Below are 20,165 nucleotides of genomic sequence, written 5' to 3' on the forward strand. Positions count from 1 at the left end.
TTCTCGGCGGCTCCTTCCTAAACGTTGTTGTTTCTTAGGCGAAAAGGGAGCCTTCTGAAGTTGAGAGGTTTCTCTGCCCACGAGGGGAGGGGGAAACTCTGGGAACTCGGGAGCAGACTGCGTGGCTGCCACAGGGGAGAGCGGCACTCTCAGGTTCTTGTCAAGCAAGGAAATCGTAGTAACACATAGTTTGCCATGCTCTCCGGTGGAGCTTAAAGACGTTAAGAACCACTAAATTGGCTTGAGAACAACGATGGAAGTTCTATTAAGGCAGTGTGTGGCTATGTGTGTATGTGTAATCTCTAGCGTGTGTCCATATGTAACACATAAATACATAGTACAGAAGGGGCAAGGAGAAAGAAGAACAGGCAGTCTTCCAGGAGCTGACGAGAAAGCTTCTGTGGCACTTTAATCCGATGCTGACATCTCCCACTAGGATTTCTGAGACCCAAATTCCCTCCAAACCTCAAAGTCTAAAACATTGTGTTGCTACACCCACTAATGACCATGAAACAGCCATCAGGCTGGAGTTAAATTCCTTTCCGTGGAAGGGGTCGAAAGACTTGAGATACAAGTAGCAAGTCTCTGCTCGGGTAATGCAAGGCAGAGCGACATCCTTGTTTCTCAAATCCCCTCCCCCTCACACACGCACTTGGAGTCTTTCTCATCCTCCTGCTTCTCCCCCCACCCCCCCGTGATTTTTAAAAATTTATTCTTTCTTTTTTTTTTTTTTTTTTTCCTTCAGAAATACCTGCAACAGCATTTAGCAAAGGAAGCAATAACTCATGATCATGTCTGATATGTCCTCAAAAAGACAGTACAGCTTCCAGTGTAACTCTTCTTCCCTCCCTCCCTTTGCTGGGTGGGCTCCCTGGGTGCTAGGGGGACGTGCACACCTCATGGTGAACGAGCTGAGGCGCAGAGCTTGCACCAGACTAAAGGCAGGAGCTGGTCCACAGATTCAGGCAGGCAATTACTGGGTTTTAACACATCAGCCTATTACACTCATGTTCCTGTACAGACACACACACACACCACACGAGTGGGGCTGGAGGGGAGGGAGAGGTGAGTGACGAAGTCTAGATTTAGAGTTTATACGGTTTGTATTATTTGGGGTTCTGTGGCATTTCCTTTCTATTTATTATTATTTTCTGGGGAATATCACAGAAGACATGGGATCACGTTACTGAATAACATTCTCTTCATACGAGCTGCAGCAGGAAGCGAGTTCTGAATGTTTCCCCCTCTCTTGTCACTCTGGGGAAGCATTTTCCCATCCCTAAAGGATGGGTCCCTGGCTTTATTTAGTTTTTCAAAAAAGCAAGCCCGAAATATAACTATACATTTTCTAATCGGTAGAAACATACAATTAAAAAAAAAACAATAAAGGACTTGAGTTCCAAGAGTGCATTTGCGGATTTGTTCATTTTAGTCCCAGTCACGCCCATGAATAGTATTAATTGCTTTGAGCTTTTTATGCAAAGCAATCCTCATCCACCACAATAAAATCTGGTTTGGGATTTAGGGGAATGGGAAATTAAAATGTGCTGAGTTCCTTTATGGATAGATACTTTAAAATAAGATGCAGTTTGAGGGAACTTTATTCCCCCCTTTCTTCTCCTTTAGAGAAGTAAGCCAGCAACCCTATGTCTACTTTTTTTATAAAGAAAAAAATAATACATCCTTTATTCAGAAATTCTTCAAAATTAGAAATCGATTTAAAGCAGGTTTTTATTTTTTAACTTAAATTCTGTGTAGGAGAGGAGGAGGGAGGAAAGGTGAATAAAAAAACCCTTAACGAAGCCATTTAAGCTTTGTGTGTCCGTTTCTCCTGTTGGGGGGGTGGGGGGGTGGGCGAGGTTCTTCCGTTTTATTGCAGGATAAGGATCCAAAGACTGTGAAGATTTGGTCCTTCTTAAAGATGTTGGGGATTTTCGAGGTTTTCTTGAAGAAGTGACACATTTCGTTTCTGAAGTACCTGTAGCGATTTACTGTTGGGCTGGAAGATGGGAAGAAAGTTTATAGAAAAGGGAGTAAGATGGGTTGAAGAAAGTTTTCGAACCAAGGGACTAATGGGTCACAGTGGGAAAAGTGGAAGACTCTTCCTGCTGAGTGTTTGGTGTAAATAATGTTTTTCTTGCATAGTACTGTTTTGGATGACTTTGTTTTGTCTGCGTTTAAGGCTGTGGTGCTGGTTTTCAGTGTCTCACGCTTTGTTGTGGTACGAAAAGCAGCATTTCCTCCCCTCGGCGGTGTCCTCCTGTTTTCTGTAACAAACAATACGAGGGGGTTCAACACTGTTGAGTATAAATAAAACGGGTGACTCAATGTGCGTAATTATTTTGGGAAAAGCCAGTCTCTAGCTTTTTTTTTCTCCCCTTTAGGTTTACATCTTGAAATGTTGAAGGAGCAAGCAATTAGAAACTGCTAGATTAAATAATACATTTCAAGTGAGAAAGTAAAACAAGGCAATATAAAAGGTCTGAAAGGTCTTAAAATCCACCAGCACCCCAAGTAATTGTTTCTTCTGTGCTCTCCTTTTCTCAGTCTCAGAAGTTAGTAAACTGATCTTCAACTTGGAAATCGTACTTATTCCTACTTTTAAAAGCAAAATAATCTAAGAAACTGCGGGCACATCCTACCGCCTCCCTTCTGTCAGCTGGAATGACAAGGCAAATTAGACAATATGTTTTAATCTAGACGCTGCGTACGATCGTTTTAACGTGCGAGAAATCTAAGAGAGTAAGGAACCTTAAAAAAGAAAAAAAAAAAAAGCCGGTACAATGCGAACAGGAGTTTTGAGTTTGCACACAATAAAAAGGGAGTTTAAAAAAAAAATTGGTGGGGGAGGGCTGGACGGCAGGCTGGATCGATTAATAATGATGAACCCAGGAGCCCGGGGAGAACTATTTCCCGCGGCCCAGCAGCCCCGCAGGGACGGGGAAGGAGCGGGTGTGTGTGCACGCGTGTCCGTGTCCGTGGGGGTGCGGGCAGGCGGCGGGGACGAGCCCCCCGCACAGCGGGGCAGCGCAGGCGGCTTTGTCCGCCCCAGCGCCGAGCGGGCAGCGGCGGACAGGGCTGCCCGGGCCGCCGGACCCTCTCCCGCCGCAGAGCTCTCCGCCCGTTGCCAGGGCCGGGGTCCGGCTGTCCCGGGCGTCCCCCGCATCCCCGGCCGGCTCCCGGCCGCCCCAGCCCCGCAGGAAGCCCCGCACGTCGCGGCGGGGGGGCGGGCGGGCGGCTCCAACCTGTGCGCCCCGCAGCCGCACGGACAAGTTGCGGTGCGGCCCGGGCGGGGAAGGGCTCGCATCCTCTCCGGCTGCACAACAAAAGCAGCGGTGCGTGTTGCTGGGGTCCCGCACGGCCCGCGGCACCGCTCGCCCCTTCTCCCCACACAAAGTTTTTTTATTTTTTTTGTCCTCAGCCGGTTATTTACCTGCCTTTGTGCTCTGCCCGCTGCGGTGCAGCGCTGAGAAGAGGGGGGAATTCCTGGAGGGGAGTAGCCGGGGGGGTCGTTACGATTACCAGTAGTAATCTGCACACACACACACACACGCCCCCCTTCTCTAGGGTGCGGTGCCCCAGCCGCTCCGCACCGGGCGAAAGCAGACGTGCGCCGGTGGCTGGGCTCGGGGGGAGGGAGGCTCAGCCCAGCGGGGAGCCAGGGAGCCTTTCGCCTTGGGGCCGGGGGCTGAGGGAGCGCCTGGGGGCTGGCCTGGCGGCTACCGAGAGCCCCCGGTTGGGCAAAAGGATGAGAGCGGGGAGGGGGCGAGCACAGCCGGCCTCTAGCCCTCGGCCCCCTTCGGCACAAGTTGGGGGGCAGCAGCGGGAGGAGGCCGGTGCGGCGCCGGCACGGCTCGCCTCCCTGCTCCCAGGGACACGGTGTGGCTCGGGAGCTGCTGCTCCGCTACCAAATTGTATGCATCTTTTAGCAGGACTCTGTGGGAGTTACCCTACGGCAGGGTAATAGCGGATTTTTTGTACCTACGGACAAGACGTAGGTATTTTTTGTTGCGTCCGAGCAGTGAAATCAAAGGCAAAATTAACAAGAGCAACAGTCACTTTCACCTATTGTATGCATGGATATGTTTATGCGTACGTCTCTATTTATATATATAACACATTACGCTGGTGAAAGTTTGAGGCTCCATGTGCTGTAAAGAGTGAAGGAAATCAAAATGAGCGAAGTGGTTTTACTTCTCCTCGCTCTGTGTGCAAGCAGTTTAAAACTACACACACACACCACTTGAACCTCTTGCTCACTGCAAAGATTAAAAGTGCACTGTGTGCATACTTCTGCAGCTTTTGCGTGGTATCAAGGACACCTTTCAGGTTGTCACCTCCACATGTAATAACAGTCCTGGTGTTTTCTGTTGCATGTGTTTCTTTTTTACATTTTCCAGCTAACGGAACCTTCTCCAGTCTCCCTTCCCTTGCCTGTACAGAGATACTGTTAGGCTTTTTAAAAAGAACCCGTTACTAAAATATTCTTTGTGATTAAGCTAGATCATAACTTTCTTTTAGGCATTATCTCCTAGTGCTTCATCAAGTTGTGAGAACGTCTGTACCTTTTTATAAAAAAATTAAAATAATTGGCATCCATTTTCACCTGTTAGAGGTCAGTAGGACCTGATACTCAGTCTTATAATTTCAGTCCTTCTGTGCAAGGTTGTTTTGATGTGTTGCAAGTAATTTATATAAAGAAAAATATTTTAACGTTGACATTAGCTACATCAAAAGGCAAATTTGCTGTAGTGACTCCATCAATTAAAAAGTACTTGCCTACAGTAACATGACCTTGCAAATGACATCGATAGTTAATATGATCGTTAGTCATTAACAGTATTATTATGTTCAAAAATGTAAATTTGTTGCCAGAACCAACATATTTACCGCTTTGCATGTTTTATTCTTCCATGTTCAATTAATTTTCATCTTTTAATCTTTTACAGAATTATTTTTAGTTTGACCTGAGGAAAATAAAAGTTGGGGTTTGGGGTTTTTTGGGTTGTTGTTTTTTTTTTTTTTCTTTTTCTTTTAGTAAATTTATCTTTAATTCTAGACTAACAGAATGTAAACTACAAAAGTCTGATGGAAGTAGTCTCTGGAGCGTACTCATTGTTCAAACATACCAATAACGAGAAAAAGTCTCGTACTTATCCCACAAATCTAAATTGAAGGTTTCTCATACGACAAAGACTTGGTAAGGAGTAAATCTTGTTAATACATTTTTGTTTTCTTCTAGATTTGTCGGCATTAATGCATCTGACATAAACTACTCAGCTGGCCGATATGATCCGTCAGTTAAACCCCCATTTGACATAGGTTTTGAAGGTGTCGGTGAAGTGGTAGCGTTAGGACTCAGTGCTAGCGCTGATTACACAGTGGGTCAAGCTGTGGCCTACGTGAAAGCAGGTTCCTTTGCTGAATACACAGTTGTGCCTGCCAAACAAGCAGTTCCTCTACCCTCTGTGAAACCCGAGTTTCTTACTTTAATGGTAAGTGGTGCTACCGCATACATCAGTTTGAAAGAGCTGGGAGAGCTGTCTGAAGGCAAGAAGGTTCTGGTGACAGCAGCGGCTGGAGGAACGGGCCAGTTCGCTGTGCAGCTTGCTAAGAAGGCAAAATGCCACGTAATTGGAACCTGCTCCAGTGATGAAAAGGGTGGTTTTCTGAAATCCATTGGCTGTGACCGAACGATCAACTATAAAACTGAAAATGTTGAATCTGTTCTTAGGAAGGACTACCCCGAAGGTGTGGATGTAGTGTATGAATCTGTTGGGGGAAAGATGTTTGACTTGGCTCTTAACTCCTTGGCTACCAAAGGGCGCCTGATAGTTATTGGGTTTATCGCTGGCTACCAGAACCCTACTGGCCTCCAGCCCGTTAAAGCAGAGTTCCTGCCAGCAAAACTATTGAAGAAGTCTGCCAGCATCCGGGGTTTCTTCTTGAACCATTACCTTTCCGAATACAAAATGGCTATGAAGGACTTGCTCAAGATGTATGAAAGAGGAGACCTGGTTTGTGAGGTGGACTTTGGAGACATGTCTCCGGAGGGCAAGTTCACTGGCTTGGAGTCCGTATTCCGTGCTGTAGATTACATGTACATGGGAAAAAACATTGGAAAAATTGTAGTTGAATTACCTCACTCTGTCAACAGTAAGCTGTAAAAACAGAACAATGATATAAATCAGGAGAGAGAAAATGGGCACTTTATGCCTCAAGAATCACTAGAAACAATTTCTTTTTTTAAGCTTAGTAGTGGATATTATATTAAAAAACAGCATTAAGGTGTTAATAAAAAGTTTTGTGGTTTTTTTTTTTTTTCTCTTTTCTTAAAAGTGCTTAAATCGGTGGCTGTAGCACGGACTTAATGGGCCTGTGTTTGATTCTGTCGCTTAGGCTAGTGTGAGACAAGAACATTGTTCTTGACAGAATAAGTCTTGATGCAGAGGCAGATTTAGTCTGTCAGACTGGTTTGATAAGATTTTATATATAGTTCAGCTCAGAAAAAAAAAAATAATCTTTCAGCAATTTTGATTCCCCGATTTAAAAATAAAATTGTTAGAATGAGACTAAGTAAAGAGTCATATCTTGTGGTTGCACTATCAACCTCTAGAAGTTTCTGGAAAAAAATTATGCTCTTGATTTTTTGTCACAAACACAATAATCATAATTCAGTTGCATCATGGATCATAGTAATATTCCTTGACTGGTTACACAGGGAAAATTTATCCTCCGATTCTAACATGTCAGTAATATTAACTGACTTTTTTTTTTAATTAAGTGGTTCGTAACTACAAAAAAACGTGGAATTTTCTTTTAAATCTTTTAACTTCAAATTGCAACATAATCTCTTTTTTTTGGGCTTTTCATTTGCTACTGTTACCTTTTACTGTCCAGTCTGTCCTTTAGTCAGTATTAAAAGATACCGGAGTGGGGTTTTGAGCCGTGTTCACATGTGTTCAGGTTCTGTATATGTTTTGAAGATTTAATAAAGTTTAAAAAGCTATTTAAATGATTGTGGCATTTATTCATATTGTTGCAGTTCTTGCTGACTAGCTCCTTTGTAGATAATCTCTGTGTTGCAGAGTTCTTTGACCGATGATTCTTGATGTGACTTCCCAGAATCAGGCTGCTACTTCTACTTTTACCGAATATTGCTTCTGCAGAAGCCCTTTTACAAATAGCAAGACCGTCTTAAATCTGCAGTCACAGTACCTCATACCCGTGCTAGTGCTCAGCCATGGATTATCTAGTGGGTGCAGTTAAAAGGTTTTGTAAAGTTTTGAAAATTCTTCCTCACGTAATAGATATTATTAGCGGTACATACAGTGGGAATTCCAGCTACAAGTGTAATATTTTCCAGAACAATAAAATACTTTAAACTATGCTTGCTCTACATCTTTTTTTCCATAGCAAACGTTTAAGATCTTAAAGGCCGATTTTGCCACATCTTTTGAAATTATAGACTTTTGTATGGACTTGGAGAGATGGAAATTTCCTAAAATCATACTGCTAATAATAAATGTAATGATAGACTGATAATGTCTAGGGGTTGAAGGAAAAAATCCAGGGTAAACTTAATTTTGGGGCATTATTCAGGACTGACTGTACACGACATTTTTTAAAGTAACATGTAGGAAAAAATTCTATTTTATTCAATAGTATAGGCAGTAGAAAAAGTATTTTTAACTTTGATTTAGCGCATTGTTATTGTAATTTTTTAGTCCATATGTCATTAGCATCCTACAGAATTGTGTGCAACAAAGAACTGTCCCTTTTTTTTGGGCCATATCGAACTACTGGGTTTAGTCCCCCTTTGGAGGATTGTGGGGAAAGGTAGAATGGCGTGAGGCTTTGTTCCCTTTTCTCTATTACTGAAACTGTGCATCAAACCACTATGATTTTTGTTTTCACCAAGATCAGCTGTTAGAAAGAACTTCCGCTTTCCCCTCTAATATTACAAATATCGTGGTGTTTGTGTGTTTTGCATAATTAGAAAGGTATATTGGCCTTCCAGCTGGATGCTAGAAAGATGCAAACACTGAAGTACCGTACAAGATCAAAGTATACAAAGTTCTCACTATTTTATTGCTAGGCACGTGGTTTCTTTTCTTGTTCAGAGAAAAGGCAGTGCCCTCGCTCAATAAACACATCTTCTATATATATATCTATATATATTTCTCGATATAAAGACTGCTTGGGATGTACTAGGGCAAAATAAAAAGAATAATATTGGTTACATCCATGGTATGCATGGAAGAGTTGCATGGGTAACAATTTTCTAAATTAAGTTCCTGCAGTGAAATGCCAAAACGCATCCGAGTGGCCCTATTTGCAGAGGTGTTGATCACTGCCAATCCAATGTATTTAGGTGTTTCCGAGGCAGTGAATTCCAAATGTTTTTGTTGTAAAATATTCTTCTTGTAACAGGATTCTGTTTGGACATGCAGTGTTCTACTTTCTTTTTAATGTGTTGCTTCGTCTATAACATAAGTAATGCAACTGCCCCAGGGCAATTTCACTGATCAAAATATGGGAAGAGAGGAACCTTCGGAAGGTTCATATATATATATATATATATATATATATGTATATATGTATATTCAGATTTGACATTTTGTTGGTTTTAATTTTAGCTTCAGGCGTATTATTTAGCACTTTCATACTGATTACAGTATTAGTAAAACGTTTAAATTTGTTATATGCAGAATTTGTATGGCCAATGTGCTAATTTCGTAGCCCTGTTGGTATTTGGGTTGGGCTCTGGTCACTGCCCTTGTCCTTTTCATCAGACGCCTATGTTAAGCTAAAGGGTAACTCGGGGGATGCATGATTGCTCTTCCATGAATGAATCTAAAATGAAGAAGTGATTTTTGTTTTTAAGTATACAACTTCTATCATTTAGATTTCTGAAAGAGAGCATTATTGGTGGAGAAAGGGTGGAAAGTATTTCTGATATGCGCAGATAAGGCTTTTCTGCCGAGATTCGTAATAGTTTTTGGTTTGCAGGGGGGAAAAGAAGCCAACTTCTCTTTATTTAAAAGTATATTCTGCAAACTTACAGTCATGGGAGCAGGGCAGACTTTGAATAAGTAAGCTATGACGGATTTAAATAATGTTTAAATATTAGATGGATAGGAAAATGTATATGGCATGCACACACTGAGAGGTTTAAATGATGATAGGACATTGAACATACAAGGAAAAGAAATACTGTAGAGTCACAGCAAGGGATTAATAACAATACACTTAATATGCTTGCAAAAAAGGTGTATTAAAAGCTGTGTGCACAGTGGGGACTTAAATGATTAAAAATAATAATACATTTGCCTGGGAAATACTAAGTATACTATATGTAGAGAGCAGGGATTTAAATAATAATACTATTAATAATAGCAGCTCTTTGAGATGTGGTTGCTAGCACTACATCCTAATTTTACCTTTCTAAATGAATTTGCTACAGAGGAATCTGGCATTGTTTGCTGAGGCTAATAACAGAATTTCCCTTTCCTACCTACATATGCTTCCATGGAAAAACAACAAAGAAATAGATGAAGAGCTGGCTTTTTTCCTGAGTCTGTCACATGTGTGCATACGCACGCGCGCGCGGACACACACGTACTCACCCTCTCCTGGCCTGCAACCCTCAGCACATTTTACAGATATGCTTCCTACTTAATTGCTATGCTGAAATCTCCTAATACCTTTTTGAATTAAGTTAGATTTCTAGCAAGGAGTAGTTCGCTATATATTTGTACGTGTGCATATGTGCGCGTATAGATATATAATGCTTATATTTAATAAGTGGATGTGAATAACTGCTGTGTCATGTAAATACAAATAATTACAGTTTCTCAAGGAAAAGTTTGCAGTAGTGTTTGCAGATATTATATATTTTCCTACTTCTGTCTGAGGAGTAAAGGAATTTCTCTGCTGAATAGCTGTTAGTATCTATTTTACAAGATTTACTCATTTTCAGGTACCTAATGTAGCTGCTAGCATGCATGCACAACAATACAATTTATATGGTAAATGGAACCAAATAATGGCTTCACTGAATGTTATGGCTGCACTGAAGGGAAATGTCACGGTAAATAGCTGCCAAATTATGGATCATGCCGAAGTGTCACAACTGCACTAAAGACAAATAGCACTAGAGGCTATTGCCACTGTGACGCTTTTGAGTTATGAAGAAGAGGAGCAGCCTGATGTGAGCCTCTTTGTGTCCTCATTATAGCAAAGGGTTACTGGTGCAGTGTACAAGAAAACCTAGTCCTACGTGGTGGCTAGTTATTAATCTGTTCTTTTCGAATCTAACAGCTGTAGCAAACCAGAAAATCTTTTCCTTGCTTTATGAATACACATACACACACACAAAACAAAGAAAAACCTGCAGGTTTTATGAATGTAAATGTGTACGGGAAATGACTGGTAATGGAAAAATGTTGTAATAAAATAATCTAATCAAAGAATATTATTAAATTTAACATCGTATGTGTCTGAAAGCTTTAGTTGCTTCTTATGCAGATAGATGTGTGAAATATAAGCAATAATGCACTTTCTCTCTTTGTAAAGACTTGAGTAGTAAGGACATTACCAACTAAATTGCTTCTTCTAAACTGAAGTGTGTCCCGGTTTCTTTCATTTTAATGGGAGGGTAATAAAGATGAAAGACTAACATTTTAACTGATGGATCCCTTAAGCTACAGAATCGAAATTTATTATGTTTTGAGGGAATATGCTAAATCCTGAAATGTGGAAAGAAGCAGGGAAACCCCAGGTAAAATAAAAGCAAAGTAACCTTGCAAAGTAACCTCTTTTTTTTTTTTTTTTTTTTTTTTTTTTTTATATTATATCCTTTTATGAATGGAAAATTACCTACTGCTCTTACTTAAGCTGAGAGAACAGTACTATTTTCTCTTTGGGGCAAAGAAAAAGGGGAAAGATATTTGGAGGGGAAAAAAAAGATTTGAAAATGGAGGGCCATCGCTCAGCAAGTGGTCTCTTCTTTCTGGGATCACTTTTCAAGCCCTGCCTGCAGTGTTCGGGGAAGTGAGTTTGGTGCTCTGCACACTATTGTACACACCACAAACGTACCATCCATAATACAGCGCAATTGTCAGTTGCTGTTTTACAGAGGGGCCAGGGCTGAACAATCATGGTGGATAAATTACTTTTCTATTCTACAGCAAGTGGCCTTCCTACCATGTGAAGCTTAAGGTCATTGGCAGGGCAGCGAGGGGGAAGCTTATATATTAGTTAACTCTAATGCACTAATAGTGTTCAGATAGAGGAACTATACCAATTAATTACAGTTAGGTTTGTTCTTCAAGATGGGGGCGATGACTTGAAGAGTTACTGTGCTAAGATACATATATATATGTATTTTGCTTTCTTGCTGCTCCCCTTCTTGCTACAATATTCCTATAGATAACTTGTTTTTCTTTTTTTCTGTAATATCTGCATTAACTCCTTCAATATGCATCATTGCAAGCTTCCAAGTTTCAGAAATAAGAACTGTTCTGAAAAGATTTTTAAACTATAGCAACACATACTGCTTACAGTTTTCACTGTGTAGTCTAAAGGGGGAGGGGAAGAAAAACCTGTCAAAAATTAGGTAGAACATCCTTGAATGGCAATTAGCATGCCCAGAATTTATTTTATGTACAACACAGTGGCAAGTAGCTGCTTCTTATTAAATGAAAATCCTGTATTATGTACTTCAGGAACATTCCAGCTAATGAGTATGTAATGTCCTTAGTATAACACAGAACTTCTTTTTGTGTTCACAACCACAAGATGCTGGAAACTTGACAAATGATATCATTTAAGACAGATGCCTGCCTTAGGGACCTGTTTTTTGGCTTCCTGTTTCTGGTTTTTATTTCAATAACATTTGTAATTGCCACAGGATCTGTACCTGTGTAGTGTTTTAACCCCTTCACATATACCCCGTTGCATTAACTCCTTGGGTGGATGTTCAGGAATCTTCTCTTTTTAATTTTCTTTTTTTTTTCCTCCCCAGCTGATGTATTCTTCCTGCCTCTCACAAGCACAGATATACACATAAATAAAAGCTGGGGCTTACTAGACCAGATGAAAATGTAACATTAGACGGGTTAAACGCTTACTGCTCTAGCTGTGTTTTACTAGTGCAAAAGTACATGTAGACCAGGCCCAAGGCAAAAAATAAAAAGCTGTCAGGTATGGCCGGCCGATTCTCAGTGAGTTACAACAAAATTCTGTGTATATGGCATAGGTACACAATACCTCGGTCTCAGTTATACTCTCCAATGTATATTTCCCCCTCTTAAACTCACATGCTTTACTTGGGTTACAGGGCAGAATGGGTTTTGACACCACTGCAGTTTGATGGTGGTTGTAAGGAGCATTTTGGTGGTGCTGGTTCAACAAGAGTTGTCTCTTCTGTGCCTCCAGCAGAGCCTGCTTCAAGTAAAGCCCCTATCACAGGGGCACACAATGGCGGTTTTCAGCTCCCCGGACGCTCAGCGTGGATCCTGGCAGACTGCAAGAAACCTTCCCACAATCCAGAGCATCCTGGAGGTTTTGGAGGCAGTTTATGGCATGTTCTCTCTCTCCTTTGCTTTTTTGTAGGTCTCACAGACGGGCTGGGCACGAGCAGCTTACGTGGTTCTGCATAGTGGAGTTTTCACTGGGAAACATTACTAAATCCTGCACAGTGCTATAGCAACAAATAAGGGCTTGGAAAGAGCACGAGTTCTTGGCACCTATTCTGCAGGTGAGAATTTTGCACTTGTCAGAAGCACTTAGCTCTCCTGGACTTACAGTGCTTTCTGATGTCATTTTGAAGCAAAACCTTTACATTCAAGCCTTCTGTCACAGGATGTGTAGTCTCATTGCACCTGTGCTCTTAGGCCAGGTTTATCCTGTGAAGTGTCAAACAGCCTTCTCTTTCTTCAGAACTGGAGCTGGGGACACTCAAGAAACGTCTTGGTTTACTGCAGGACCAGACAGCACATCGCACAAACATACCCTCTGGGCCTTCTGTAAGAGAAGGACGGGGAAGTCTTTATCTTCTATCACAAGAGGGAGGTCAAAAGGACCGAGTGAGTGCCAGACCAAGTCACTTTTGCTGTTCTAGAGTTCATTTTCGGAGGAAGTAGGCAGACACATAAATCTCATTATGTGCTATGAGGATGTGTGCACAGGCTTCTTGAGCGCCGTCTTAAAAAACCATACCCCTAAGGGGCTGATTCACAAAGGGAATAGAAGGAAAGGAAATTTGTATATTTTCTGTAAGCAGTAAGACATGACATGCAGCACGGTTCTGGCTGATTACAGCTCACCTCCCAGGTGAGCTGGGAGGCACGAGGCCGCAAGCCAAGTGATTTCAGCCTTCCAAGAAAGAGAACTCCACAGAAATGCATTGTGTGGCACGTCTGATTGCTACAAAGAAAAATACTCCGACTTCATTCACGTTGGCATGACATTATTGGCGTGACTGTTTCTGGCAGCCCATCAGAAAGTTTTATTTGCATCCAGAGTTTTGAAAGCCATTTCATAATGTTAAACAAGGATAACACTGAAAATGTCTGGCTTATTTGCCCCTTGACACCTATGTGTAATCCCTCATTGAAGCCCTAATGAGGGGGTTCTCCTCGGGTTGTGTTGCTTTTGAAACAACCCCTGCATACAGGCAGCGTAATCTACCTTTCCTCCCTGCGTAGGGTGTGGTGAGAGTAGCCAGAAGGAAGTGGATAAAGTGTGTTATTTTTCCTGTATTCTCAGTAATCGAGATGCAGAGTCAGTTATTGGATCATTTGACTTCTTACTGAGCTGGGAAACCTCAATCTGCTATCACAAGCGCCTACAAATAGGAGAGATATTGAGTCAGTTTCCTCTCCTGGGAATGTAAATGAGGAACAAGAATAACACTCTTGAAATCAGTGTAAAAACCATCTCTGAGGAGAACCTGGCTCTTATTTCTCTGTGTGTGTGTGTGTTCATGCTGCTGGAAAAAAACAGTTCTAACGCAGACCTGCCTAACCTCAAATTGCAGTGAAATTTCCCAGGGCCTCCAGATAACTCCCAAAGTCTTGGGAAATGCAGTGTGTTTGCAGTCTCCGATGTTGTAAGAGCTGTGGTGGCAACAGCAGCAGCTTTGCAAATTCTCGGTTCTCTGACGATGGGTGGTGGCAAAGGGAACCCTGCTCGAGGGAAACTGCTAGAAAGACAACCCTCCCATTCTCAGGTATCATTCTTCTCAAAACAAATTAAAGTGCGAGGGACAGATTGTCATCCATCCTAGTTTAATAAACAGTTCTCCTCCATCTCCAAAATGCTGAGTTACTCGATAGCTATTCTTTCCTTACCTTCTCCCTCTTTCTCTTCACCTCCCTCCCTACTCCCAGGGAAAAAAAAAAAAAAAAAAAAAAAAAATTCCCACTTAAATAAAGGCTGGCACAGCCTAAGGACACTACGTAAGAAAATAACAAAAAGCATTGCTGATTATTTTTTAGACTTTGTGCAAACAACTTACACCCATTAGCAACTAGTATTGGTTTCACCAAAATTCTGTAGCGTATGCACTCCGTAACCAGACTTATCCATTTTCTGCAGAAAAAAAAAAAGGGAGCGGGGGAGAGCACTGCAGAGATTTTAGTTAGTAAAAGTTAAAAATACTTTCTCTTCCCCCCCCCCCCCCCCCCCAGGGAAAAAAAAAAAAAAAAAAAGTGAAATAATCATAGAGGGGGAGGCTGCTGGAAGTGTTTCAGGCTTTTCTCTCCCTTAGCAGGAGGGAGTTCAGTTATCCTTGTCTTGTAACATGCCTAAACCTAACAAAGTACACGGAGTTTTGCCTATAGGCTCTGCAACAGAATTTCAGTAGATTTATGGCAAATATATACAGTTTCCATTTTACTGCAGAAAGAGGCATTGCTTTTGTTTTCTATATACAAAATCCTTTTATTCTAGTGAGATGGGGGGGTGTGACCAAACCACCAAGGACTCTTTCCACCTGTATGATTTAATTTGCAGTGTCTTTCATTCTATCTGATAATGCTACAGTTTAATGTGATGAAGCTACTTCTATTGCATTTCTTCCTTGTTTGCAGAAAGCTGACACGTTCAGCAGTCACAAAATACGTGTCATGGTGCAAAGAGGAAGGAACCAAATATTCCCCCTTTCCCACAAAACTGAAATTGCAGAGGTACGAAACAGTTCAGCAGTGGTTCACATGTTATGAACCAGAATCCTATAAGATAAATGAAGGGCTGTGGATGAAACACACTGTAGAGAAAAATGTTGTATCTAGCAGGGGCAAAAAAGGACATTGGTGCTGGGGTTGTGTGCAGGTGACTGGAAGGCAGCCAAAGTTTGTGCTTCACCTCAGATGAGTTCAACAAGTAGCAACAGGCTTTTTTTCCCCTGTGTAAATCGGATAAAATCCTAACTCTAACAGCAGTACTTCACAGGTATTCTGCAGGGAGAACTAATGCCAGTGTCCTTGCTTTCTAGATACTTTTCTTTCATCTTCCTGGCATTATGTCATATTTTCAACTAATTGCAGACTAACACAAGGTGGTAGGGTGTTGGCAGTGATTTCCATGCTTCCAGAAATGCAGTCAGGACTTCACCATGTCTGTCATATATAAATGGCAGTAGTACCTCTTAAAGCTCTCAGTAAACAAAATGTTGGTAGTGCCTTCATGATGGCTGGAGGGGAATGAACACGACCATTTCATTGGCGCTTTCCAGCATAATTTTGCCAGAGTCCAACTGACATCCACGCTTACCTAAATGATGGAAAAGTTTCTCGGTCCTTGAAAGCTAGCCATACTATATTGGAGGGAATACAGAGAATAGTACTTTTCCAGTGGTTTCCTGTCTATCGCACAGTAAGGTGGAAAGATTGAACAGCCCCCAATTCTGACACTTGTATATCAGACAACGTGCATGAAGGTCTAAATGATTTTAAAGAAAATAAGCATATTTGCGCTAAGAATGTGTCCCACTCCAGGAAGATACAGTTTGCACTGTGAGCAAATTAGTCTTTTTGTTCAACTTCGTATTTAAAAAAACCCAACAACCCCAAACACCCACTCTTATCCCCTGCCCCAGGACTGCTTGGTTTTGTGCCTGGCAGGCTGGCTTTGCTCTGAAGCTTACTAGTTCTCCTTACCGTGTATATTTTAATGTCGACACTGATCTTCAATCAGCATTGCCCTGGCCTTCCAGTGGAAATATGCCAAAATGTCACAGGTTTCCAAATGAAATGCAAATACTGAACTTTCTGAAATTTACTGATAGTATTTTACTCCTTTACTGCATCTGAGCTGTACCAACGGAAACAAGGGCTTAAGATTCCTGACAGCAAAGGCAAAGCTCTTTGCACTTGCCACTCCACAGACGTCTCAGCTGGATGGTCCGTAACACCTCGCGAGAAGAGTACGGGTCCTCTGCTTGCTCGCTCGCTCAGCATAATGAAAAGAAGCAATGAAATACTCAAAGTCAGGTCAGCCTACCTATTGTCATACCTAACTGTTATTACACAGATGTCACAGCAGCAGGTGCAAAATAAATACCTGGGTAATGGAAACCATTTGCTTTGCCTTTAGCCACAGGCGTCGGGTCTGATTTACTGGTGGCTGGCAGCTAGAGAGCATGGGAGAGCCAGGTCCCTATAGCCAGCCTCGCCTTTACACGCTCAGATGGGAAAAGATAGCCACGGTGGAAGCTGATCTGGAGGAGACGGTCTTATTTTTCTCCCATGCCCTCCTCCCCATGCTCCCTACTACTCTGCCAGAGCAGGGAGATTTAGCAGAGCCATGAATCTACGCTTACGCGTTGCCCTTTCATCATTTGGACCTCGGTGGATGTACACAATCTGGAGCACTCTTTGCTCAAGGCAAACAAAGTAAAGGAGGAGAGTGACATTTCAGTCTTTCATTGCAGAGTCATTTGGGTCACTCGCTGAAATTATAGACACCAGCTCCAGCAACGTTAACAGCCAACTTCAGATTATTAACCATCCTTTGGATAGCAGTACATTTACGGTGCCAGTGCACAGAGAATTCCTCCAAATTACAGGGTGTCCTAACACAGCCGGTCAAACCACATGGACCTCTAGATGCAGTAAGCAGTGTAATTAAGTCTGTTTTCTCATTTGTACTTTCCTAGCAGCACTCAAAATACACTCTCGACCACTGGATGCTGCTCTTTGCATCAGGCTATGAAAGGAGATAAGAGGGAAGGGTGCCTTAACAATAGCTCATTAAGGAGACCTCAAACATTTTCTTTTATTGCATTATTTATGTTTTGGGTGATAATAAAACACTATTGCCAGGGCAAAGTGCACTCAAGAAGCTTATTGGCCTGTAGGTGGTTTCATTTGATTAGGTTTAGAAGGAGGAAGGCTACAGAAATTTCTTTTACCTGCTGCTTTCCTGAAAGATCTGGGTATTTTTCTTCCCCTCATCAGGCCATACATTGTCAATACCACTGAGATCCACCGAACTTCATTAACCCTTTCAAATATTTCTGGGAAAGGCAGTGACCATTTTTTCCCCTAAGGCTCTAGAAATTCGTCTTCACTGCAAAGATCACTGGCATCCCCAGTACCATCCATTTTTTAATATAATGACCTTCTGCATACAAGCAAACAAACACGAAGAGAACCTAAACATTTAGATTCCCGTGAAAAGATCATAAGGCTGATTTCACACAAAAGAGTCCATATTAAAAAAACTCAACCAAAAATAATAATAATACTACAGATGTCATGAATGCTTAGTCTTGTTCCTTGAGTAGAATTTTATAGTTAGTCTAGCACTGCATTAATTACAATCTTTCTTTCTTTATGTATTCTCCTTCAGAGCCATTCTCACTCTGTGTAAATCTGCTGCAGTACATTTTGTTACCTATGTACAGATCCAAGAAAAAATTTTGGCCCTCACCATGGAATATTCACTCACTTTCAAATGTAAGTAAAAGAACTGAAACTAATTATCTGGAAACTGCAAGTGTTGAGAATTCCTTGTTTATTATAGTGCAGCTCCCATCTCTTCAGCTTTTCTTTCTGATTCTTCTCTGCTATAAACATAACACTAATGACTGTTAAAGCTAAAAAAGAAAAAAAAAAACAAAACCACCAAGGCTGGAAGGGGCAGAGAGGATAGAAAGTATCAGACATTCCAAAGAGAACATGGGAAAAATTAGGTGAAAATAGAAGCTATGCCACGTAAGAAGTGGATGCCAGGTCTGCTCTTTGGTATGGAGAGCGACTCTAACAGAGTTCATAGGCTGTGAATGGATCCCCATGTCTGTATGTATTAATTAAGAGACCAGACAACAACTAGAAAGAACTGCTCCTCGTGCTCTTTTAAGCCCTGAAACTGTCCACTAAATATGCTGAATGTGGAGAAGAATGGCATCTTGATAGTGAATGAGAAAGCATTGTTTAATTAGTATAAAGTACAAATACTTTCATTATCTGAAGAAGTCAAGTAGCTAAAAAACAAAGAAACATGGGGAGAACAAAAGATTTCTGATTTCAAATATCATGGGATTAGTTTGACTCTATGTGCTATTCAGTGCCTTTCTGAATTACAGATCACCGAGATCTCCATCCAGAAATACAATGTACTGGTATTCGTCTTGTCAATGATATATACTCAGAGGGCTATTTCTCTAATTGATGGCTTCATCATTCAATTCGAGATGCATAAGGATAGCTATTGTTATCTAACACTAACCATCATATGTTCCTATTGTTCCACACTTCTCTCCTTGTCAATAGCATCCGAGATATCCTATCTAAATCTTCAAGATAGCAAAAGGAAGGTGCATTATTTGTTGACTTCACACATCGCATTATTAAACGTTTGAGAGCAACCTGCACATCTCCCCTCTGACATCTTTAAGTATTCAATTAAAATTGGACAAGAGAGTACACCAATACAAATAAATACTCAAATGAAGGTTTTGCATTGAATTCTTAAAGTATTCTAATTCAGGTTCTTGCTAGCAGGCACTCCGCTGAAATCAGGACAGTGATGCGAGTGTGAGAATGAAGTGTGTATAAAAGGGAAGAAGGCAGATTGCTTTATGGTGGAGTCATGGCAGAGGTTTGACAGGAAATGCTTCTCCCAATACAGCTAAGCAGGGAAGGAGAACCCTATTATATGGATGAGTGGGGCCGGCAATGGCATCTTGTCATTCTAACTTGTATGAGTAAGCAAGCTTAATTGCTCCTTGTCTTTTCAAGATGACTTTCCACCAACAATCTCATTATCACACACATATGTTTATTGCACACATCCAAGTCCCTTCACGCAGACCTGAATGCAATGAGGAGAGCAGCAATATTATGTTAGTCAGTAACATTGTTCTTTCCTCTTTTTTTTTTTTTTTTTTTTTCCTTTTTAAGCAGACGGATGTGACCTGCCTTCTCCTTCTGCGACTAACAGGGTGACCAGAGGCAGCGGATCGTACACCAGGATTGGAAAGAATAAAACCAGAGGGAAAGCAAGCTGTCAAGAGAACAGTGTACTGAAGAGGAAAAATGTAAACATGACTTCTATTTACCAAGATTAATATGTAAAGTTAACATGTTTGTCATGGAATATATTAATATGTATGTTTTCCCATTATGTAGATCTTTTCTTATATTACTTATTAGAAAGGGATATAATCACAATGATGGGGCAAGAATGTCACTTAAAAATTAGGTGATGCCCAGTCAACATAATATAAGCACTACAGTGTCATTTCCGATTTAGATGCGTTGATATCAGTGTAATTGCCGCTGGGAAGAAATTATAATGGCTGTTAATGATAAATAAAATGACAAGAAGGAGGTTCCTCCTTCACATATAATTCCAAGCAGAATTCAACTGCCGACTTCCTTAAGCAACTCAGTGCCGTCCATTGATGAAGAGGAAATAAGCAGGTTTTGTGTAGCTGCACGGCCATAAGAGCTGCACTGTCATTCCCCAGGCCCGAGCAGAGACACTACGGGTCTAACAAGATTTCACCACACTATTTCCTCTCAGGGAAGATGTAGTAATGAAGCTCATATGAAGTGAATCTTAACACAAACTTAGCACTATTCTGAGAGAAAGCAAGGTAGCTAGCAGACACAAAGATAAGCAAAAATAAGGTAACAGCAAGCATAGAATCA

At 41.4% G+C, this 20,165-nt stretch overlaps 1 protein-coding gene across 4 annotated transcripts in view; it reads left to right on the forward strand.

Moving 5' to 3' along the window:
• The window catches only part of ZADH2 (zinc binding alcohol dehydrogenase domain containing 2), a 26,031-nt gene extending 6,161 nt beyond the window's left edge, over window positions 1-19,870 (forward strand). Inside the window, exons 2-4 of one of the 4 annotated variants that reach the window (XR_001411556.1) lie at window positions 12,619-12,763; window positions 17,860-17,966; window positions 19,413-19,870. Coding sequence is in view for 1 of the 4 variants with exons in the window: in XM_014938622.1 (XP_014794108.1) it covers window positions 5,243-6,167 (925 nt within the window). In the remaining 3 variants the exon portion in view is untranslated. Of the gene's footprint in view, window positions 1-5,242; window positions 7,016-12,618; window positions 12,764-14,695; window positions 16,500-17,859; window positions 17,967-19,412 lie in introns of those variants that run through there. The other 3 variants (XR_001411558.1, XR_001411557.1, XM_014938622.1) reach the window with 3 other exon arrangements.
• Window positions 19,871-20,165: the final 295 nt, after the last annotated feature.

This window comes from Calidris pugnax, unplaced genomic scaffold (assembly GCF_001431845.1).
Source record: "Calidris pugnax isolate Ruff unplaced genomic scaffold, ASM143184v1 scaffold13, whole genome shotgun sequence".
In the NCBI taxonomy this organism is placed as follows: domain Eukaryota; kingdom Metazoa; phylum Chordata; class Aves; order Charadriiformes; family Scolopacidae; genus Calidris; species Calidris pugnax.